Here is a 22843-nt window from a genome sequence, read left to right as displayed (position 1 = left end):
AGCCGAGTGTGGGGAAATCTCCTCCTCGGGGTTTACAGTGCATCTCCGAGTGCGGGGCCCCGGTTCATCCTGCGAATGAGTTCTTCGTATTTAACTGGCTATTCTGGCCCTTACGGAGCACTAGCAACCGAAACCATACGAGTATAGTTTTATGCCCACCTTGGCTGACTCCGAACACCCTCCTGGCTCTCATCTGCTTTCCCACCCAATGCCTCCCTCTCCATCCGGACAGCTGTATGGCTCGTAAACAACGGCGACGGATCCCGCACCCAGAACGCCAACACACACGCGACAACCCCAAAGGGAATCGTCGCCAGCCAAGTGACGCGAAACGCACTGCTCCATGCAGACCGGTACGCACTCACAACCTCCTCCAGCGCCTGAGGCGCCATACCACTCAAGATGGTCGCCGACGCCGGGCCATCAGCTGTAGAAAGCGCAGCAATCACATCTGCGATTTCAGAACGAGAGTAGCTATATCCCAGCTGACGCAGCGCCTGTGCGACATGTTCAGAAACCGTGTCCGCGACGCGGTTATTCAAGATCTGCCCAAACACCGTCGTCCCCACCGCACTGCCCAGAAACCGAAACGTCCCGATCAGGCCCAGCGCAAGGCCCAGGTCCGCATGGGCCACGTGCAGACTCGCCGTGACATAGCACGCGAGCGTGATCCACGCGAAGGGCAGGTTCGCGAGGAACTGGAACACGAGTAACGTTGCCACGTCCCCGGGCCCGCATATCGCCTGCAGCGCCGTAAACAGGGTCTGGACCGCAACGCCCGCGACGAGCTGGTAGTGGACGTGCTTGATTTTGGGGATCAGGCCGCCGAGGAGGACCCCGCCTGCGGCGCCGCCGAACCCGCCGGGGATGTTGTACACGCCCGCGAGGGTGGAGTCGGATGTGAGCGTGGAGGAGATCTGCTGGGGCATGAGGGCCGTGAGCGTAAAGTAGACCACGCCCGTGACGAATATGATGACCAGCAGCAGCGTGTACCGCCGGAACATTGTGAACAGGGCGAGTGGGAAAAGCGGGCGGGCGGCGCGTCCGCCAAAGTCCCAGGCGAACGCGCCGACGAAGAGCGCGGCCCCTGTGCACATGGGCGCGAGCACTTTGGCGTTCCTCCAGGGGTACCCTGTGCCGCCCCAGCCGAGGCCGAGGAGGAAGAGGGTGAGACCGGTGATGTAGAGGAAGATACCCACGTAGTCAAGTTGAAAGAGGATCTCGCGGCGCGAGAGGGTGCGGATTGGACGGGTCGGTGGGTGGTAGAAGATGCCTGTGCCGACGATGCAAATCGCGCCTGTTGTGGCGCCGAGGATGAAGATCCAGCGCCACGAGGCGTTGTCGGTGAGCATTCGTGCGAGTAGTGGGCCGAGGGTGGTGAATGGGAGGAGATTCAGCTCCGTCCAGGCGAGACCGTAGGCGCGGTATTTGTTGGGTAGGAGCTCCGAGATGCCGGGATAGAGGACAAAGGTGGTCCCTGTGCCCAAGCCGCAGATGGCCATGGCTGCAATGCACTGGTTGAGATTCGGTGCTGTCGCTCCGACAATGTATCCGATGATGAGCAGCGCCTGGCCACCGAGTAGAATCCACCGCCGCCCGAATTGGTCGCTCAGCTGGCCGGCGACGGCGAATCCGATGCTGCCACCGAGCGACCAGCCAGACGCGAGCCAGTTACTATTCTTGATATTTCCTTGCAGCTCTGTTGCAATTGGGATAATCACTGGAAAGACGAATAGCACGGTGAAGGTGAGGGCAGGTTGGAAGGTGAAGCCAAGGAAAAAGACCGCCGCCCATGTTGAGCGGGTAATCATGACCGGTGGATCTGCGTCTGCGTCTGCGTCTGCCATTACTGCTTCTTCGGCACCGTCATTGTACTCGACATGGCGAGCAAATGTTTTCTGTGCGCTAGACTCGTCTGCCCCATTGGCACGTTGGGAAACGGTGCTCAACTCCATATCAGGTCAGGTAAATCATGAACGAAATCCAGTGATGGAACACCGCCGGGTGCAGTGCATGCTTGACTTTAATATCGCTCTGACGGCCAATGTCCTGCGTTCCTCTCTACGGTCTGCGGAACGGAAGCTGCAGTGGGTATTGCGGATAATACTCCCGGCTGAAGGTGCGGGGAAAGAAACCGGGGAAGACGGAGTATTTGGGGTGGCGCTCTTCATACCGGGACTTGAAGTATATCCCGCCAAATGGATATCTGGTACCGCATAGCGTAGTATGAGGGGAAAACGCGTCCTTTCTCTATCCCTCTATCCCTTTCGCGGGAACTCTGTCTAAATGCACCCTGGAAATCCACCCTGGAAAGACTACACTGGGCATTGGCGTCCATAGCGTATAGTGTGTTCGCGTAGCAGCATCCAAGTTATGCCAAAGAAAATCCCTTTCACTGAGGCATCAATTGTTATACCTGCGAGATATATAGACATGGATATATAATGAGTACTAGATATCTTAGGCATGTTCTAGACATCAATAACCAATACTTTCACAAGACAGTTGCGAACTAAACTAGCACTATTCATGGTATACACTCTTCTAGTGCAAGTCTCCTTTTCCCCTTAATCTTTCCTCCCCTTTTTCGTCAATGACCCTCCAGAAACCCCAGGATAGCACGCGCCGTCCCCGGCAAATCCTCCACAACATGCCAATGCCCAACCCCCTCCAAAACCCGCACCCTCGCATTGCCCATTTCCTCCGCATACCTCCGCCCAAGATCCACCGACGAAATCCCATCCTCGCTCCCGGCAACAATCAACACCGGCATCCGCAGCGCCTCAACCCGGATAACCACGTCCACAGACCGGGCGAGCGCAATGCACCCCTTCGCATACCCCTCCGGGTGCGTGGATAGCAGGAACTGCCGCACCGCCGAGACGGTCAGTGGCGTTGCCGATTTCGCCGTCGCAGCGGCCGCGACGTCGTCTGCGATCCGCGACGCGGACATCCCGCTTGACCGCGCGAGCGCCGCGCGCTTGGTGAAGACGTCTACTGCCGGCGTAGGGAAGGGCGAGGGGCCCGGGCCGAGGAGGATGAGGTTCTTCACGAGGGACGGGTGTCGCTGCGTGAAGAGCATGGCAATGAGGCCGCCGAGAGACCAGCCGATCAGGGTGACGGGGGTGGACGCAGTAATAGCTCTCGCGGCCAGGAGCTGGTGCAGCGTCGCGGCGTAGGTGTCCAGTGTGGCGGTTCGGGACGCGGACGCGGGAGTGAGTCCGTGGCCGTCGAGATCGTAGAGGATGATGCGGTGGGTTTCTTGCAGGTTTCCCGCTTCGATGAGGGGCTGGTAGTATTCGAGGTTCGCGCCGAGGCCGTGGATGAAGACGAGGATCCTCTCGCTCTTCGGGGTCGGAATCTTTGCCGGGAGATCGCGGACGTGGATGAAATGGTTTGGCCCCAGCTTGGTTAGGCCGACGCCGCCCCAGGTTCGGTCGAGGTTGTACGTTGGGATGTGAGATTTCTTCCGGACGAGGTCGAGGGTCGGGTTTGGTGCGGTTATGTCGGCGATGCGGTTGGATAGGGTTCCGAGACCCGTTACACTGACCTCGACTGTAGACATGAATTAGACTGCGGAACAATGGTAAACACTAAGAGGCCATACCGAGATCGCCGGGCTTGAGGAATAGAGGAGGACTATGGCCGACCCCGACACCATGCGGCGTGCCTGTGGCAATGACATCGCCCGGTTGGAGCGTCATGCCTTGGGAGATGACCTCGATGAGCCTTGGGATTGAGTAGATCAGATCCGCTGTGCTACCATCCTGGCGTTTGTCGCCGTTGACAAACGTCTGCACTCGGAGGGTACCGGGCAAGGCTGCGGCGGGGACGGCAATTGGGCCCTGAGAATGCGATTAGCACATGCATCTTGCATCTCAGACGATCAACTAACCATGGGACAGAACGTGTCTGGGGATTTTCCAAGCAAGAACTGCTTATGATCTCGTTGTCTCTCCCTTGCAGTCACATCTAGACTGGTCAGCCAGTTGCCTCGACACGCTCATGGAACACGCCTACCGTTGATGATGGTGTACCCCCAGACGTGCTCCATTGCATTCTTCTCCGAAATATTGAACCCAGCCTTCCCGATAATGACACCAATCTCGCCTTCATAATCCAGAGTCTGTGTAAATTTCGTATGCGGATAAATCTCATCGCCGCTAGCAATGATGCTCGTGCTCCGTTTGGTAAAGACCGTCGGGAGTGGGGCGGCTGTTGCAAATCAGTATACAGAAACAGATCCAAGGCATGAATAGTGGCTTACCGTCGACCGCGTCGCCGCTCGTATCAAACCCGCTCTGGCGGAACTCCTGGACATGCTGGCGGTAGTTGTTGCCCACGCAGAGCACGTCGCGGTCGGCGAGGGGTGGCAGCAACTTGACATGGCCCACGGGGACTGGCTCCGCCAATGTGTCCCAATCAACGTCGTCCTCGAGTTCGATGACCTCGTTGAGCTTGGTCAGAGGCGACCCCGATGCCATGGTCAATGGCTGGATGGTTTGGCTGGCGAGATCGAGGTGGCCAATATGTGACCGGGCGAGCTCGTCCTCGAACGCAACATAGTTGAAGTACGTCCGCTTCGGGGGTAAAGACAGCTCTCTGGGTAACGAGATTGCGACCTCGTCGGGCTTCGCCTTGTGAATCCGCCCATTGATCATGATCACGTCGAGCTTTGAGTGGTCCTGCAGGATGCTGATATCCTCCAGCGGATCCCCGTCGACCAGAATGCAATCCGCATAGTAGCCAGGCAGGATCTTGCCGAGCTCATTCTCCTGCATAAACAACTTGGCCACGCCAGCCGTCGCAGCAACGATGGATTCCATCGGTGTGAAATCCAGCAGCTTCACAAAATGTTCCAGATCCCGCGCATACGTCCCGTGCGGGCACCACGCAAAGCCATAGTCGCCCCCTGGGAGGACCGTGATGCCCCGGCGATGCATCTCCTTGATCGCCCGAATCGCGACGTCGAGCTCGTGCTTATACCCGACCCGCTCGGCCTCCTCAAACGTGTACCCAAACGGCTCCGCCTCGTGCACAGTCGCATACAACCAGTTGATCGCCGGCGCCACAACAAGCCGGTGCTTCGCCTTGGCCAGCATCTCCATCCCCACGGCGTCCGTATACGACGCATGGTATATCACATCAACCCCATGCTGCACACACTGAACCACCGACTCTCGCGCCCGCGCATGCGCACACACGCGGAGCCCCAACCGATGCGCCTCATCCACACACGCCGCCGTCTCCTCGTCCGCAAAGAAACACTCCTCCGCGTCGCGACCCTCCATAATCGCCTCCCCGGACATGCTAAGCTTCACCTGGTCCACACCCACAACCTGCGCATGGTGCCGAATCACCTCGCGCATCTCGAGGGGCCCGTCCGCGTACGCCGTAATCCCCGCCGCGAGCTCCGCGCCGCGCTTCCCAATCTCGCGCCCGTTGGCGAGCAGGCGCGGGCCGGGGATCTCGCCGCGGTTGATCGCGTCGCGGATCACGACGTCCAGCCGGTCTTTGGCGGACGCGGCCCCGTAGCACATGGTGTATCCCGAGTCGAGGTAGCAGCGGGCGGAGCGGGCCGTGATGAGCGCGTGCTCTTCGACGCCGATGCGGCCGAGCAGCTCGAGGGCGTTGTTGTTCCAGGTGAAGTGGGCGTGGGCGTCGCCGAGGCCCGAGAGGAGGGTTCGGCCGTGGCCGGGGATGACGCGCACGTTGGGGTCTGCGTGGAGGGCGGCGAGGTTGGGGACGGACCCGACGGCCGCGAATCGTTCGCCTTGGATCAGGACGTCACCGCGGTAGGGGGGCTTTCCAGTGGAGTCCAGGATGTTGACGTCTAGAATGAGTATGGTGGAGTCTGCGGGGGTGCCTGCGATTTTGTATGATTTAGGCTTCAAACGCGGATCGAAGCGAAGGCTCTCGTGAGGGTAGGTGTGGCTATCTGGTTTTGCCGGGCTGCTGGCAGGGCTGTACCCGCCATTAGAGAGGAGTCCTGGCGCCATCTGTGCTGCTGGGTCTGAGAGGGAAGGAATTGATTCAGACGTCAAATTCGTAGAGAGCAATATTGCATGTGTGAAGAAAGGTCGGCTCTCTTAAATCAGACTCGGGCTGGTCCCCTGGGGTATACTCCAGCACTACGATGCGGGTCAGTCATTCCAGAGCCCCACGGGGTAACTTAGAGTGGGAGGGATCGGGAGATTTGCTATCCGCACTAACCGGCGGCCAGTTGGGGTTGTCGATGCTCCTCGTGTAGATGCGGATGGAGCGGGTAGTACGGATAGCCCCGTTCGGAGATGGTCTCTACGCCCAAGTCCGATACTGGTATGACGTGCAAAATATTGGTGAGCCCACGGCCACAAAATTAGCATTGATATTGAATACCCGTCTTTGCTGAGCTTGGCCAAGGGGGTGCGTACTTCACCATTGAGTATCGCCGATTACCGGCCCTATACAGCTCTGGCACTCTACATCAGGCGAGCAGGGCGAGCAGAGTGATGTCTTGTTATATATACACCGTGATGAGAAGCTATCTGACAGTGCGGTAGTATCCAGCCAGCCACAGACCCTTTGGACATTCCCCTGTTGCGCTCGACGCTCAGAGACAGGCTGAAGCAGCTCTCTGCCCAAGCCCCAGGGGCCAGCGGGTGGTAATTATAACACCGCGAATCACGCAGCTTTAATAAAAGAGGCAAAACTAATTAGAAGAGGAAATGCATAGATCGCTGCTCTATAGACTTTCTTCCTCACTCTAAACAGAGTCTGGCAATTTCTCCTCCTGCTCTAGTCAACAATATCGGGCGCTTTTGTGTGACACAGCTACAGGCTAGTCTCTTACTCCTCAGAATACTCTGGTAATCACTCGCAGTGGTTCCTGGGCTATGTGTCAGTGGGATTGCCTGAATAGAAAGCTTTTTGAGTCCTCTATTAGAGCCGACCCCGAATACCAACTAGGGCTAAGGCTCGGTATACCCTCCGTCAGATGCCACACATGCTCACCATGGTTCAGCCTTTCTCTCGCCCCTGCGAATCAGATCCCCCTACCAATATGCCCATCCCTTCCTCACAGCCCTCTGATAAGGCCCGAAGTACGGATCCTCAAAGTGGAGCGCAATATCCCACACGTACCCTGCAACAGTCGCGTCGCTATCGCCTGAAAGTGGAAACTGCTGGGAGAAGACCCTAGACGCCCCATCAGCATCAGCATCAGCACCACCCCCACCCGCAGGCCGCGGAAAACCAAACTCCACACACGTGAAAGTCTGCGGTACGTTATTAGGATCGAGATCCCGCCAGTCGCGTTCAGTGCAGATGCACAGGTTCCCTTCCCAGGGCGGGCGGCGGAAGCCTCTGATTTCCGGCACCATGCCCGGTAGGGGTCGGGGAAGCGGAGGGAGTGTGGCGTCGCGGCGGCGCGCGAGGGACTCCTGCATCTGCTCGTACGAGTTTGCCCGAACGGCCTTTTCGGCCCGGTAGTGCGCTATACACTCGCTCTCGCTAGACCCGGCGCCGGCGCCGGCGCCGGGGATGAAGTAGACGTCCAGTCGGATGTGAACGGCCTCTACACACTAATCCCTCAGCACCTTGTACAACCCGACCAGGTCGAGATACTTGGGATCGCGATCGGTATCCGGATGCGTGAAGTAGAAGGCGCACGAGATCAACGGCGGGAGCCTGGGGGGATCCTGCGCCTCAAAGACCATGTATGATGTCTGCCCTCTGCGGTCGAGGAAGGGGAGTGTATGGAACTGACACATCCGTGCTTGAGGCTCGTCGCCGCCTGAGTCTGTTGACTCGTCGTTTGCCCGCCTGTGTAGTTTCTCGCGCACTTTTTGCATCCGGTGGAAGCCCGTGCCCATCATGTACATGGTCTTTCTCCATATCCACGGGTCACGGCCCCCTTTAGAGAATACGTGGTTCCTGTGGTGGTAGCTAACCGCCGCAAAGGAAACAGCGTTGGAGGCATATCTCATGGAGATTCTGGTATGCGTCAGAAATCGCGGGCTCGGTTCGACCCGGCGAAAAGTCGGATGGGTGGTTGCCGCCGAGCCAGAGTCTTTTGAGTGAAGGGAGCTTAGTTGAGGAGACGAGAAGGAAGGCCTAGCTGCGAGAACAACTTTGGTAAACGTGGTAGACAGACCGTGTCGATCATCAAGGTGAGGTCCTCGAGGGTGAACGGGAGGCAGGTCAGTAAACTAGAATCGTCATAGCCAAGGAGGACTTCCGCCTGTATTATGATACTTTTCAGGGCTGAGAACGAGGTCAAAGGCCCGAAATTGTCGGTGACATTGTGGCGGCCAGTCTTGAATCCATGGACAATGTCAAGGCTTTCAAGAGTTGCCGAACTTTGTTCAAGAGGTTGCCATACTTGTTCGTTCGAGATCTTCAGCGTAACATCCTTTTTGGCAGGGCCTGTCTTGAACTTGTAGTTGTGCCAGTAGAGCGAGACGCTTCTTAGGGTCTTGGGTAGAGTCAGCAAGGCGTGGACGTCTTCAGCCAGAGATTTTGATTCCTTGTGGGTTGCGATAGAAAGGTGCTTGATATTGCAGACTTGATGGTCTCGTACGCTGCGTGTAGGTCGGATAGCCCCTTAGTATCCAGATCGTAAAGGTACATGCTTTGAAGACTTGGCAGATACAGCGCAGGCCAAAGCACGTCCAGCTTCAACGCCGGGTAATAATCAGAGCTTGACCTAAACAGTGGTGCATCAAGCTCAAAGACAGGTACCTCGGCGAGAAGGTAAATGCTTTCGAGTTTCGCAAATAGCGGCTTCTTTGTTCCTGCAAGGAAAACAGCGTGTAGATAGGGATCTGATTCCGGGACGTGGGCATATATCGTGGAGACGTTGGGCAGGCACGCAAGAAGGAGTGCGACAAGGGGGCGGTGGTCGCGAACCAATGGTGTAGACACCTTGGCCAGGATATCTTCTTCCATGTGCCCAATTCCAGCCAGGCGAATAGCTTTTGAAACCAGCTCCAGGTCTTCTGGGTTGAGAACCAAGGGCTCTTCTGGCAGATAAAAGGGCCGACCAAAGCCCCAATTTCCGATATTAATAATCTGGACCACAGCGGCCAACTCTGGGTTGCTCATTATTGTCCTGAAGAACTTCCAGAGCGACCTGTACGTGTGACAGGCAGCATCATAAGACCAAAACGAGTAGAGTTGGGGTATAAATGCTTGGTGCCATCTGCGGCTAACCAGTAACAGGCGACTGAGACCGCGTACATCCAAATGGACATTCTGGTCGTGGTCAAATCGGTTGTGTGGAGGATTCGTAGCGTATGCGAGGTGCAGAATTAGCTCTAATAGTTCATTTGGAAGGTCTGGAAGGCTGCGCATATTGAATCATAAACACGCGGAAGAGATGATGACAACAAAGAAAGAAGAGATGTTTAGTGATGCGGGGTTCCATGTTCCGATCTAGCCCCAGCCGGCAGGGATCGCTCTGGGCCGGCCAGCCCAAGGGATTGATTGCTTGATGGGATGATTGGAACTTGCCAGGAGACAACTGCAGGACCCGGTTGTATCATATATACTATTATTGGATCAATGGACAATGAGGAACAAGCAAGGCTCGGAAGAGTCTTGTTCAAACACCCTTATATATTTCTTTATATCCCTGCAGGTACTAGCCCAACCAGTAGCGTACCTACTTTAAGTCATTTGTACTGCTTTAACTAATTTATACGGCACTAACACTCTCTAATATGAAGCCGACCCTCTCTTTAGTTAGAGTATATCTCAACTACCCGGTCAACCAGGCCCATGGCAGTGCGCCAGCCATAGGGCTCTGTGGAATATGGCTCTATGGAATAAACTGAAAGGACCTTCGTCGCCGACGCAGATGCGAATAGATCAATATTTCACCAGTACCTACTGGTTCCCAAAGCCTAAGCTACGCTCGTGTCCATAGACGAGAAGCATTGGCATTTGTAGCTGGTAAGGTTGGACCTGAGTCAGCTTATGCAGACACCTACTTATCTCGCTTTGCCGGGGAGGGGAGATCTACTGAATTCACCAGCGACCGTATCTCAGCAGCAACCATAGACGTCTATAGAGAAATTTGGGGTTCTTGTGGAGTTAATTCAGTCATCAGGCGATCAAATAAATTGACTCATGGGCTCTATATTCCATGATGTAGCACATGCTCCATTCCCTGCCCAGCCTTCTATACATAGCATATCCACCCTGCAATCCGACTCCCCGACCGAACGAAACCCATCCGAACCTACGCCGGCAACGCCTTAGAAACATCAAAGGTGAACGTAATAGAGTTCGACTGCAGCGCCGCAGAGAAATACTCCAACTCCTCCCCATAGTAAACACTTGACTTGCCATCCGCCTGCATCTCGACGTTATACGGCGGGCTATCAGGAAGCAGACCAAGTAGTGTGAGCTGGTCGATGTTGGCAAGCATCGGGACTGTATTGTTCCCGGGCCGTATGACAAGGTCGTGGAGGACGGCGGTTCCGAGTGTTGTGCCGTTTGAGGAGAGGTCGAATGTGACGTTTCCCTGGATGAAGAGAGGGGTTAGCTGGTGTGCTGGAGTGGGTGTAATGAAGGAAAAGGAGGTGGATATACCATTGCAAGCGTGGTAACGGATGGATTAGGAATGAATACCGAGCCCTTCGCGTTCATGCCGTCGTCTCGATCGGGGTCGAGCTTCATGTCGAGGACCTGGAAGCCTGCGAGTTTGTTGAGGCCTAGCAAGCGATGGCTTTAGCAACGTCGGCGCAGTATATCCGTAGCAGATGCTAGGAAGAAGATCTGTACGTACCCTTCATCGTAATCGTCTTGTTATACGTAACGGTAATCGTATGCAACCCGGCCTGCTTCAATTTCGGCTTCCCATAGATGTTCAAACTAACCTCCTCCTGCAGCATCATCGCCTTTGTGAATTCCGCAAAGGCGTCACTGTCCAGGAGAGTCACATCCTGCACGACCTCAATAGTTGTGCCGTCATTTGCCTTTAGAGTCGGCACGGTGATGTTCATCATTGGATCCATGTCCCCCGGGAACCGCACTGCTGCATTGAACTTGTAGAGCTTCGGGTGGAAGATGCTGTCAGTGCCGAGGACTTGCAGCTGGTGTAGGTGGAAGCCGGACGGCGTTGGAGAGGTGATTTCCATCGAGGTGACGTTGAGCGTGGACGAGTTGATTGCGTCCTGGGCGATTCGGGGGTAACCGACGTAGACTCTGCCAAGGGTAGATAAGCATATTGCACTTCTTGATTGCTAAGGTATATTTAAATCAGTGGCTGATACTCACAGTGGGAGTGTAATAACAAGTGTCACCACTGTGGTGACGAGTAGGTGCACCCACCACCATCGCTTGTAGTGGGCAACCACCCGCGACCTGAAGGGGGGCTTTGTGGATGGAGCAGTGGAGGGAGTAGGGGATTGCTCCTCGATCAGTTCGACAGAGGGTTTGTCGACCATGTTGGATCTCGTGCCCAAAGAAACCAGACTGTACAATGATTTAAGGATTTGGTACGAGGTGAATAAGTATATTGAGAAGAGAGAATGAATCGGGGGAGCTGCAATAGTGGTTTTCAAGAGTAGGTGGGAATTGAGATCCAAGGTGTGAGAGTGCCCCCCAAAGATGGACGATCATTTATGTCCAATGTGTTATCCTACTAGTAGCCCCCGTCGAACGAGGACAGCCCACCCCCTCTATGGCGTCTGACATAGGCTGCTGATCCATAAGGCCCTTGACCCTCCACCTCGATGACCGCGTACTCCATAGTGGGGGACAGACGCGGGGTGAGACGATTCAAACGCACGAAACCAAGCAGAGACCCCGGACTGCAGTGAAACAATTAGAGGATCGATAGGGCGATGATAGATAGATGGTGCCTCGGCACTTCGAGGACAGGTGTCGAGCCTCCAAACCCACCCATGCCCGATAGGGCCTTCTTACCTTGCCCAACCAGTCGAGCGGAGGCTTGAGTTAGCTGCGGTGGCCGGGGCCAACAGGATTACGGAGGAAGGCTTTACCTTCCTTTGCAGGCTATCTGGGGCGTGGCGAATCCTTCTGCGCCCAACAGTTACGGGGTAGCGTCATTGGATGAATGTCTGGATTCGTGTCTTGCTTCCGCTTGGTCAGTGGGAGTCATCGACCCCAAACTCGGACCCGATGGCGTCTGCAGCAGGCCCCGAGCTTGGAGTTGTCTGCCGATCCGCGAGTTTTCGGGTGCATGTGCAACTTCCGGCCACGCACCCGCCCAGTCCACAGGAGATGAGAGGAACATGAAGACCTGTGACGACGGTCATGCATGAATCAAATCCACGGCTTCAGCCGCCACCTGGCAAATTGCCAGACGTCATTTTGCAGGTGTTGTATTGAGATCAAGGAAGGCAATCTTAGGAATCCGAGAATTTACCTACATATCAGGATAGCCGATAGGTCGGTCTCGTCACTGTCATGAGTGCGGGATCTCAAGGAGATCTGTTGGAATGTGCGTTTTGTCTGGACAGTCTCCAATGAGACAAATGCAGCTATTAGAGCAGATGATGGCAGACTCTGTTTCCAGGTTGTGCGTCTGAAACCTGTTAAATTCAAGGGGGTAGCGGAGAAGGAAGGAATGTTCTTGATCAGCATGGTTTCCTCGATAAGCATAGGCACGTTTATCTTCATATAGCGGTTTACTCTCAAGCATTATTACATTAGATACACATTAATGGAGGACAGCCAGCACTAGAATATGTCTAATGGCTATCCCCATATCTACGATACCTCGTGATCCATCTAAAGCGCAACTGCCACCAAAGCTGTAAAAACACCAGCCCAACCATCCTTATTGCTCCTCCATTATCAACTAAACCAGCAGCCGCACCCGTAAAAGCCGGAGGCTCAGGGCCTGTCGTCTGGGTAGGAGCAGGCACGGGAACAAGGGTTGAAGTCCCATTTCCAGGCGCCGAGGAGTTCCCACTTGTATACGAGCGGAGCTCGATGCGAGCAGGGGAAGCAGGAGCAAGCGCAGTATCCTGCGGGCAGCCACTCGTGGCCTCAACAAACGGACCCAGCCCCTTCTGTATTGTGGCAAGGATGCCCCCCGAGAACCCAGCGACGCGCGTAGATTCTGTCTCAGGGGTCTTGGACGAAAGGAGAGTGAACAGTTTGTCCCAGACGGCGTGCTGGTTGTGCAGGGCCTTCTTGATGGAGATACTATCGCTTTCGCAGATGGTGGTCTCGGTGCGATCGAAGAGCGGTTTCTTCTCGACTAGATCTGAGAGGGTCGTTTTGAGGGAGGTGGTGAGAGCCTCGAACTGCGGGGCGAGAGCCTTGGTCTCAGCAGTGGTGAGATCCGGTCCTGATGAGATGTCGCGCAGGCCGCGGTCGAGGGTTATAATGAGGGCATTGGATGCAGACTGGATGGACGAAAGGTCGGCGTCCCTGGTGTAGGAGGAGATGGCGGCATTGAGATTGGTGACTTTTCCGGCGAGAAGAGTCAGGAGGGATGATGTAGGGTTATCGGTTGCGCTGGCAGCAAGAGTCACCGTAGACAGAGCTGTCAAGAGGACCAGCGTGGGCAGGGCGGACACTGTAGAGAACTTCATGACGCCGTGTTGCTGCCTTTGCAAACTTGGTGGACGTTGCGTGGGGATAGGGGTCCAAGGTTAGGCATGCATGGGCAGGCGTGGAGGAAATATGGGTCTATAATTGTAAATCCATAATGGAAGCTGCGCACACATGTCATGGCAAAACTGCCCCCGGGGCAAACGTAAGCAAGTTATTTCCTTACTTCTTTCCTAGTGGCAGCCAGGGTGGGAACGAGTGCCGGAGGAGAGTCCAGATTAAATTGTGGCTGCATGGGGGCCGATCCTGCGCACGCACTGATGACAGGTCGAGATAACGCTCCCAGGGCCAGAACCACTCATTTGGAAGAGTGTGTAGATGTTCCTCGGAATTTTCATGTGATATTCGGCGAGCATGAGGATGAGCCCCACTCCTGGCGCGAATCAGAATCCCCGCCAAACCAACTAAAACTAGGGACAAAGCTTGGAATCTCTGGTTTCCGATGACCCGCTGTCTGATTACTAGTGCTAAATGAGACGCCTCTAACCTGAATTGGTAAGACTGACTTGTATGGAGCCTGGAGCTGCGCCTGCCTGTCCAGAAGGACTCCATTTCGTTCCGCCAGTCCCTCTCTGCATCCTTTTGTCCTTTTACGTTGTAACGATCCCAATTAACAAGAAAAATATCTTGGCAGGACTCTAATCAGACCCTGATCAACGTACGCAAGGCCCTCAACGGTGGGTCAAGACCTGGTCGAAGGCGCCCTGCTAAATAAGACTATTCCAAGCCCCCGGAGGTCTTGGATGTTCCGCGGATGATGTGACGCGGTGGCTTTTCCACCTCATTTGGTCTAACCCAGCTTACGAAATGTCTTATCATCTCAAAGTGGGGACGTGGTCGACGTCCCTCCTACATGTGGCTGCTGTAGCAGTGGTCCAGGTACGGTGTCTTGGACTGATCCGCTCTAATTGGCTTCCCAATGGTCATCTGAGCCATGGGGAAGAAAGGTAGGCAATAATCGTATTCATCATAACCGCTCCGCGTTGGAAACCATGAAAGACCTCGGAATTCAACACCGCTGATCACAATTCACACACCCCCAGTCCATCCGGGAGAGATCACCAGTCAGTAGTAGTACTGTATGTAGTAGCAAGGCAGCAGACTTGGCCGCCTCATCCACAAACCGGTCCGCGCCGCCGCAGTCATGTTTACCTCCGAGGAAAAAGGTATAGGCTATAGTTACCGTCGGGCGACGTGGTGTACGGCTACGAATTGCGGCACATGGTCCTCCGAAGGATCCAGCCACCAGGACCGGCGTCATGGCAATTAGCTAGATCCTTGACTAGCTTCCCGCCACCGACAGGCAGCTAGTACATAGCTGGATACATTACTGCCCGAATAGCGGAGGGGAAGCTGGTATGTGCTTGGCTTCGAGGAATTGGGTCAGTCTCCAGCGCTGCGCGGGCGATACCTTGGCTGCCAGTGACGTGATTCTGTTCGTATTACGCTGGGACGGGGATGTTTGGGACGGTCGATCATCGATCGGGCTTCAATCGAGGAGGAGAGCATTGAGCCTCGGAAGTTGGATATGATTGAAAGGAATCACTGCGTGAATCTTGAGCGTTGTTAGTGAGAACACTGGGTTGAGGGTGGGGATCAAGTGGATGGACACCCCGCGACCTCATATCACATGCTTGGGACGTTTCTCTGAAGGAAGAATATCTTGGATGGACGTAGTTTGGCTCAGTGTGTTCAAGTGTGGGCCGTGGCGATGGTGGGGAAATGTCTCACTCTCTGTGTTGGGGCTGCTGAGAACACAGATGCTTCCAGCGGGGTGACGGGGAACAGCTCCCAGGCTTAATGTCTGACTAGCAGCTCACTGACGTGGGCTTCGATTCTCTATAGTGTATCTTAAAGCTCAAGGCGAGTCACGCGACAGGAAGGCTTGTTTATTGCTGAGATTGAGTGGCCAGGCAGCTGCTGTTTAGTAATAAAATAGGACAGCTCTACCACAGTAGTGACTGTATAGACCACTGGAAAGTGCACCTATAGCAGACGCGGTTCCTCGAGGATAAACTACAATCATCACTAGATCTACATACAAAGCTCAATCCCATCCACCAGATCCCCCGCAAGAACATCAATAACCCCCGTCGCCGCATCCTCAATTCCAAACCCGATGAAGAGCACATCGTCCACATACCCATGATACCTCTGCCCATGTGTCTTCCAGCTAATCGACGTCACGTACATCATCTCGCTCTGTAGTTTCACAGCCCGCATCGTGTCATATCCATCCTGACCCTCCTGCGGTTCTGACGACAATGACAATGAGGGTAATGGTGGTGGCGCCTTCCGCCCCTGAATCCACACCGGCTTCTTCGAAACCCCATAGATCCCAAACGGCGCGACCGCCCGAAACAGCACCGCATACGGCTCGTACGTACTATGCAGGCGATAAAAGCTCTTGTGCTGGATAATCGTAAGGATAAACGTATTCCCCGGCGAGGGGATACAGCCCGGATCCGCGCGCGCACAGAGCGTGATACTCAGCGCGTTGGTCGCCTGGTGGATCGATTCCGAGTTTGCGCCTGGGGGTGGCGGGTCTGGCATTGCTGGGATCGGCGGGAGGAGGCGGCGCAGACAGGTATTGTCGTCTTCTGCGGTCTGGGGCGCGAGATCGGGGCCGACGGAGCCGTCGGGGCGAAGTTGTGCGAATGCGCGGGTTGGCGAGATGTCGTAGTGCACGTAGCTCTGTCCGCCGGCGTCCCAAAACACAAACCAATTCTTCTCAATGGAGCGGTATGGCGTCAGAAATGGACGCTGGAGCTCCGTCGGCGTGCGGAGGAACCCGCCATGATCGTTGATCGTGTCCACGCCCCAATCAACAAGGAGCCGAAAATCAAGCATCCACTGCCCGAAGCAGGTAAATTGAGATGTTGACCCGTAGATGGTAAAAGGTCCCTCGGGGCCGTGAAAGACGCGCGCGTCGTGCGGGCCGATGCTGAGAGTGAAAAAGGCCGTGTCTGGTGGGCACTTTGTGGCATCGCTGGGGGTTGCGGCGATGGGGAGGATGAGTGGTGGATCGATGCAGCGGAGGGCTTCTTTGCTGCTGCTGCTGCTGCTACTGGCGGTGGTGTCTTGTTCAGAGGGAGAAAACGCAGCCGTGCAAACAAGCTCTGCGAACCACAGACGCGGTTTATCTCCCCGTCGCGGCTCATGAAGCTGCGCGGTTACAATCCAGGTGCTGTTATCCTCCGGATGCGGGATGACGCTGGGGTTTATTGCGCGGCGGGCGCCAAAGTCGATGGGGAAGTATGCGCCGTCTTTCGAGGATACAGACCGCACGATTTGATGGGTGGTGGACATGTCCACTTGCGGCGCGGAGAGGCCTTCATGGTTGTATTCTTGGGGTGTTGTTGCTGCTGTCAATGAAGATTGGTATAGTTGATGGGCGAAGAGGAGAAATGTGAGGGTGAAGAAGGCGCCTATCGAGACGAGCAGCTGTAGTGAGGTTTTGGCTAACATGTCGGGTTTCGGTCGTCGTGGACGACGATATGGAGGTACTGGACCCTTTGCATGCCCTGCCGTACCTTGCTAGCACGAGTTGGACTAGGCTGCATACGCAAGCCCTGCATCTCTTAGCCCTCACTTCCCTGGTCGCTTTCACATGCAAAAAGACGCGGCCTCGGAGAGCCGAAAAGCGCGAATCGTCTGCGACTCGGATGTGGATTCGGCTCCGCTCCGGATACGACGTGCCTTGCTTATCTGGAATCTACGGGACAAAAGTTCCGGGGAATTTACTCGGCATTTCTCAATTAAGCTAGAGACGGTCCAAAAGTTTAAGACATGATGACTACAAGCCTTTGCTCTCCCCACTCAAAACTCCACCGCCAGGAATTTCCCGTATAATCGCGCAGCCAATTGCACGCTGGGCCCATCCACAACCCTGGTGACCACCTCCGCCAGCCACAGCGTCACTGGGAGGAGAATAAAATGCGGAGCAAGAAAACTAACCTCCATTCCCAGCGGGCCAACACGGGGCAGCGGCAATCTGTCTATCCACCCGGGGCACGTCGTCGGATGGGACATGCGATTCCAGCCGACGGCCGCGTAGAGTCGATCGCCCAGCACCCAAAGAACGGGTCCGTGGACGAGGTAGAATGCAAACGAGACGCGGCCGAGATACAGGTTAGGACGGAGCTCGAAGAATGCGCGGAGGGGTGCGATCCGCGAGATTGATGCGACGAGCAGTGTTGCCGCCCAGAAGAGATAGAACCACTTGTAGTCGTACACGGCTTGCGGTTTTAGGTATGCGAGATAATGCCAGCCTGGTGAGTCGCGGAGGATTTGGAGGTCGGAGTTGTGCGAGGGGACCCCCCCGAGGTAGATGCTTATCGCGAACAGCGTCCAGAATATGGGCTTCTTCCAGGGGCGCAGCTTCGTGAGGATCGTGGGCGTCTCGTCGATTTGCGCGGCGAGGTCCAGCTCGCAGAGTAGCATCCCGGCCACGAACAGGGCGCAGAACCAGCCATCGGCGATGTAGATAAAGTAGAAGATCAGGAAGAGGTAGCCGCAAAGGCGTGCGTTTGCACGGAACCGCGAGAATGCAAGAAGCACTGTATAGACAACAATCGATCCACGAAACTCGACAGGGATAGACCACGCGTGGAAGTTGTACGTGAACCAGGGATCGCCACCGCCGCGGAAGATGAAGCTAAAGTTTTTGAACTCTTTGTACCAATTCGAGACCTCTTCCAGATAAGTATCCTTGCTCTCGGGGATCGCGCGGATGCGAAAGAGGTGCAGAATGGTCATATAGGCGAAGGTAGTGGCGATGACGGGCAAATGCAGTCGCAGCCACCGTCGGAACAGCGCAGACGAGAGGTTGTCCCCGAGTGCCTTGAACTCGCCGCGCTGGATGAGAGAGAGCGGCTTCGCAGCGAGGACATAGCCCGATAGCACGAAGAAGACACTGACCGCGAAATGGCCGCCCGAGAAGAAGGTGCGCACGCCTGGAAGACACGCAAAGTAATAGTGTCCCTTGTACCCGTAGGCGTTCTCAAAGGCCTCCTGTGCTCCCTCGGCTTCGTGAGCCCAAAGTTGGTGATGGCCCCAATATACCATCAGGGCAGCGAAGCCCCGTAGGCCATCGAGATAGGCTGTACGCCTGATCGTGGGCTTCTCACCTGTTGGGCTTGGTGAAGGCTCAGAGAGCCCCAGGCGCCGCCATGCTGCGGACACTGAGTTCAGTTGCATTACTGAAGATGGCCAGTTCGAGAAGAGGGTGACCAAAGTAGAATGCTGGACAATTTGCTGTAAACAAAAGATGAAGGACAAAAGCCGAGGAGGATTCGCAGGATTCGAGACAGCTCCGCAATGGTGGCGAGGCTGCGGGGCATCGACCTTGAAAGTCCCCCTGGTTCTCAACCGGGGATCCCGGGTTTCGGAGGCTACACAGTCACACCAGTGCCCCTGGTCGACTCTGACAGCCTCGGTCTTTTTTTTTGGTTTGTTTTTTTCGACGCGTGTGCAGTGGAGATGACGAAACTCAAAAGAAGGGGCCCCAAATTGCTTGGAGACGTGGGGGTGCCTGGAGTCCCGTCGCAGGGTCTTCCCCATTTTCTCTCGGCACTTCAGATAAACCCACAACAAGTCTTTGAAGCCATTGACTCACGGTGAGGCTTCTCTCTGCAATGCATTCCTGCCACAAAGCGCCCGACCCAGTCAAGTCGAGTCCACGCACAATGATCCCCTCGATGGGATTGTTTATCCTCTCCCGGCGAGCACGCCAGCTGCTCGCCGGATTTTTTACAACCCTCGTCCTCCTCTCCTTCTCCTTTATCGACAACCTGAATGGGCTCCGCCCTGGCCTGACACCGACAGCAGTAGCAGCAGCAGTGCAATGCCGCCAAGGCACCAGCAACGGGCCCTGCACGACTTTCCCGCGAAAAATCTGGCAGATCTGGAAGACGGATCCGTTCTCTTTCGAGGAACGGGACCTGAAAGTGGCTCGGAGCTGGACGTCAAAGAACCCGAAATACCGCTATGAAGTGCTCACCGACAATCACGATCTCGAGTATGTGAAGACGCATTTTGGGCCGAGCGGGTACAATCGCCCGGATATCGTCGAGGTATACAGCGCGCTACAGGCCAAGATCATCAAGGCGGACCTGCTGCGGTACCTCGTCATGTACGTCGAGGGCGGAATGTATGCAGATATTGACGTCGAAGATCTCAGGCCTATCGACCGCTTCATTCCAGATCGGTACGACGAGCACGATGTGGACATGGTCATTGGCGTGGAGATTGACGAGCCCGATTTCCGCGACCACCCTATCCTGGGCCAAAAGTCCATGTCGTTTTGTCAGTGGACGTTCATGTGTAAGCCGCAGCTGCCGGTTATGCTCCGGCTAACCGAGAACATCATCGCATGGCTGCACGGTCTATCCGAAAAACAGGGCAAGCCAATCTCCGAGCTGGAGCTGGACTTTGACGATGTCATCACCGGCACAGGTCCGTCAGCATTCACAAACGCCGTGCTAGCGGAGATGAGCATTGCTGCTGGGCACGAGGTCACCTGGGATACCTTTCACGATATAACCGAATCAAAGCTCGTTGGCGGGTTCCTGGTCCTCACCGTCGAGGCCTTTGCAGCTGGCCAGGGCCACTCGGATTCGGGAAACCATGACGCCCGCTCGGCGCTGGTCAGGCATCACTATCATGCGTCTGGGTGGCCGAACAAGCACCCGCGGTATAAACACCCGATCTATGGCGAGGTGGAGAAGTGCAACTGGAATAAGCAATGCGTGCGCGAGTGGGATGAGAATACGGCTGCGTTTGCCGCGTTGTCCACGGAGGAGCAGGAGAAGCAGATTGCGCTGAAGAAGGCTGCCGATGAGGAAGCAGAACGGCAACGACAGGCGGAGGAGGCGAGAGAAAGGGAAGCCAAGGAAAAGGAGGCGAAAGAGAAGGAGGCGGCCGAAGCAGCCGCAGCCGCAGCAGCGGCAAATCCCGTGCAAGTGTAGTAGCTCCAGCGGTCTGTATATCCGCAGTGGGTTGTATGATGGAGGCCTGCATAGGTGTGGGTGGGCATGATAGATGGACTGGTGGAAGCCTTTCAAGTTGAGGATAAGCCGTGCGTCGTGAATGGGCACCGCGCGGCGACGAAACGCTCCTGCTCCTTCAGCGAAACTGACCCGGCCTAGTGTCCAGCAGTAGTTGCAGAGGAGAGTTGCGAGGCCACAGCCAACCCACTATGTTGTACCTGATGCAGGCTAACCTGGGTCGAAACCACTTGGGGTGCTGGGCATGAGGCGGCCGTCCTCCCACTATGGACGCTCTACCCAGTCCTCTGCAACATTTATATGGTACGGCGCTGGATGAGGGGACGGGAAGATGGGCAAACAGCAACATCCCCCGATTGACGGGTCTTGTGGCGTGGACTACCGGCGACATGGAAACTGGCGCAGTTGGACCGCTCCCCCAGGGGGCCTGGGAGACTGGCGAGTGAATGGAATGTTACCTTTACAGCTGCTGTGAATGATCCAGATTACCTTTTGTTGGATGCCCAGTCCCTTTGTCTTTATACAAGGCTCTAGCACCCATGGGTTCTTTCATGTCATCCACTGTATCTAGCAGATGCCCGTTAGATAGCTTCTCTGGTCCAAAATATATATATCTATCATGGCAGAATCTTTTCCTGGAGCCTTTATCGCGTGTTGACAGTGATCACTAGGTTTGCGGCCGTAATAGTTTTAGTAATAGTATTATGACTTTGGAATTGATAATAACCTCACAACAACAGAAAGAACTGCTTGCTATTCAAGTAGATGACCTTGTGCCCGAGGCATACCTGCGTCATGGTGAGCGAAACACAACCACCTTGGCTTGGCAGTGAATTCTCCATAGGATTGGTATCGACCTCATTCACTGGTAAGTTAAGTAGAAGTGAAGGTTGAGTTTCATGCAGGTGAATCCCCCCACTTGCCCCTCTTGATCTGCGGGACGATCCCCAGCCATAAAACGTGGCGACCCCCTCTTCCAACACCTCTTTCATTCTCCCCTTCTCCATCCATTCATCCCCCTCTTCCACCTCATATATCGTTGCTAACTACCTCGATCAACCACGTCCACATTTAAACCCCCAGATACCAGGCCTAAACATTAGTCACAATGGCGACAGCGTCGATCGTCTCTACCCGCGACCCCTCAACACAACCAAGCAGGCCCCGCACGATGACGTCTGGCAGTCACAATCTGCTATAACCCTCTTGGGCCCCAACTCCAACGTCGCCGCAACGGACCTCGGAGTCCGCGCTCCCTTCTTCGCAATCAGGAACCTCTTCGACCATCTCTACAGGCATCCCGCCGACGCCGCATCGTTGAACGCAACATACCCGCGCCGCGGAATCCTCAAGACGGCTGCATTCACCAAGACGCAGAGTGATCAGAAATTCACGCTTGATTTCTCGCCCGCACGCAATGCGCGGATTCCAAACTCCCTAAGGGATCGCTTACCTGGTCTTGATGAGATTATGGGGTTCTTCAACGGTGTTGCGGAGAAGACTGTTCCGTCGATTCTGGAGTCATTGGGCGCGCTTGCTGGTGCTGACAACAATGATGATTTCTCGGCCGCGCACAAGAGCCTGAATATGAATTTCCGTCTCTGCGATTACAACCCCGCCACTGCTGCTCCCGAGAGCGAGAATGGATGCGGCGCGCATACGGATTACGGCGCGTTCACCATCACCTTCCAGGATGGAACGGCCGGACCGGTACTTGAAGACCCGGCTGCACCCGGAGGCTGGCGTTCTGTCCACGGCGACGCCACTGTGATTTTGACGGGTTGGTGCGGGGTGATCCTTAGTGGTGGGCGGATCTCGGCGGCTAGGCATCGCGTGAGACGCGTTCCAGGTGTGAGAAGGCTCAGCGCGGTTCTGTTCCTTGCGCCGGACTTGGATGTTAAGCTGCAGTCTCTCAAGGGTGTTGAGCCGGTGAGGCCGATGAGCGATGCGGTTATGCGCGGGGACGGATGTTGAGACCTTCAAGGAGGAGATGGGGAAGAGGAGGCGGTATAGGGAGGGTAACAAGGAGATGGAGGGTGGAGATGTGGCCACTCAGGACAGCGAGATTGAGAAGCTCGTTTGGGCGTAGAACCCTGGGTGGTATTAGGGAAAGAGGGAAGGACCTCTGAAAACCTCCATAAGACCCTTTGATGTCCTGATGTCGCTCGAGACCTCTTCAAGACCATCTTTCTTGGCAACGACTGTATCGCTATGGGATAGCTCCAATCGGACTTCATTTTGTGCTTCCTCTTCAAGACTTCTTG

General features: G+C 55.5%; 9 protein-coding genes across 9 annotated transcripts; 1 reads left to right on the top strand and 8 right to left on the bottom strand.

Annotated features, from left to right (window-relative positions):
- Nucleotides 1–149: 149 nt before the first annotated feature.
- BJX68DRAFT_268581 (fungal trichothecene efflux pump) lies at nucleotides 150–1955 on the bottom strand (the record flags this gene model as incomplete). The annotated part of the gene is made up of 1 exon (XM_071046124.1): nucleotides 150–1955. The coding sequence occupies one exon, from the start codon at nucleotides 1953–1955 to the stop codon at nucleotides 150–152; it is 1806 nt and encodes a 601-aa protein (XP_070897185.1).
- A 635-nt stretch (nucleotides 1956–2590) lies between these two features.
- On the bottom strand, nucleotides 2591–5999 carry BJX68DRAFT_256396 (uncharacterized protein; the record flags this gene model as incomplete). Its single annotated transcript, XM_071043182.1, has 5 exons — nucleotides 2591–3555; nucleotides 3608–3845; nucleotides 3896–3972; nucleotides 4021–4215; nucleotides 4268–5999. The coding sequence occupies 5 exons, from the start codon at nucleotides 5997–5999 to the stop codon at nucleotides 2591–2593; spliced, it is 3207 nt and encodes a 1068-aa protein (XP_070897184.1).
- A 1035-nt stretch (nucleotides 6000–7034) lies between these two features.
- BJX68DRAFT_268579 (uncharacterized protein) lies at nucleotides 7035–7967 on the bottom strand (the record flags this gene model as incomplete). Its single annotated transcript, XM_071046123.1, has 2 exons — nucleotides 7035–7562; nucleotides 7593–7967. The coding sequence occupies 2 exons, from the start codon at nucleotides 7965–7967 to the stop codon at nucleotides 7035–7037; spliced, it is 903 nt and encodes a 300-aa protein (XP_070897183.1).
- Nucleotides 7968–8068: 101 nt separating this feature from the next.
- Nucleotides 8069–9333, bottom strand: BJX68DRAFT_268578 (F-box protein; the record flags this gene model as incomplete). The annotated part of the gene is made up of 2 exons (XM_071046122.1): nucleotides 8069–8444; nucleotides 8561–9333. 2 exons carry the CDS (start codon nucleotides 9331–9333, stop codon nucleotides 8069–8071), a joined length of 1149 nt encoding a protein of 382 aa, XP_070897182.1.
- Nucleotides 9334–10222: 889 nt separating this feature from the next.
- On the bottom strand, nucleotides 10223–11432 carry BJX68DRAFT_268577 (DUF3712 domain-containing protein; the record flags this gene model as incomplete). The annotated part of the gene is made up of 4 exons (XM_071046121.1): nucleotides 10223–10507; nucleotides 10576–10697; nucleotides 10772–11190; nucleotides 11263–11432. The coding sequence occupies 4 exons, from the start codon at nucleotides 11430–11432 to the stop codon at nucleotides 10223–10225; spliced, it is 996 nt and encodes a 331-aa protein (XP_070897181.1).
- Nucleotides 11433–12701: 1269 nt separating this feature from the next.
- On the bottom strand, nucleotides 12702–13553 carry BJX68DRAFT_268576 (cell wall mannoprotein 1 family protein; the record flags this gene model as incomplete). Its single annotated transcript, XM_071046120.1, has 1 exon — nucleotides 12702–13553. One exon carries the CDS (start codon nucleotides 13551–13553, stop codon nucleotides 12702–12704), a length of 852 nt encoding a protein of 283 aa, XP_070897180.1.
- A 2053-nt stretch (nucleotides 13554–15606) lies between these two features.
- BJX68DRAFT_256395 (uncharacterized protein) lies at nucleotides 15607–16881 on the bottom strand (the record flags this gene model as incomplete). Its single annotated transcript, XM_071043181.1, has 1 exon — nucleotides 15607–16881. The coding sequence occupies one exon, from the start codon at nucleotides 16879–16881 to the stop codon at nucleotides 15607–15609; it is 1275 nt and encodes a 424-aa protein (XP_070897179.1).
- Nucleotides 16882–17317: 436 nt separating this feature from the next.
- On the bottom strand, nucleotides 17318–19214 carry BJX68DRAFT_277063 (acyltransferase family protein; the record flags this gene model as incomplete). The annotated part of the gene is made up of 2 exons (XM_071048260.1): nucleotides 17318–18746; nucleotides 19190–19214. The coding sequence occupies 2 exons, from the start codon at nucleotides 19212–19214 to the stop codon at nucleotides 17392–17394; spliced, it is 1380 nt and encodes a 459-aa protein (XP_070897178.1). The 3' UTR covers nucleotides 17318–17391.
- A 57-nt stretch (nucleotides 19215–19271) lies between these two features.
- BJX68DRAFT_277060 (glycosyltransferase family 32 protein) lies at nucleotides 19272–20621 on the top strand (the record flags this gene model as incomplete). Its single annotated transcript, XM_071048259.1, has 1 exon — nucleotides 19272–20621. The coding sequence occupies one exon, from the start codon at nucleotides 19272–19274 to the stop codon at nucleotides 20538–20540; it is 1269 nt and encodes a 422-aa protein (XP_070897177.1). The 3' UTR covers nucleotides 20541–20621.
- Between the last annotated feature and the right edge of the window lie 2222 nt (nucleotides 20622–22843).

This window comes from Aspergillus pseudodeflectus, assembly GCF_044049435.1.
Source record: "Aspergillus pseudodeflectus strain CBS 756.74 chromosome Unknown BJX68scaffold_32, whole genome shotgun sequence".
NCBI classification, from domain to species: domain Eukaryota; kingdom Fungi; phylum Ascomycota; class Eurotiomycetes; order Eurotiales; family Aspergillaceae; genus Aspergillus; species Aspergillus pseudodeflectus.
This window is presented reverse-complemented; position numbering and strand designations above follow the sequence as displayed.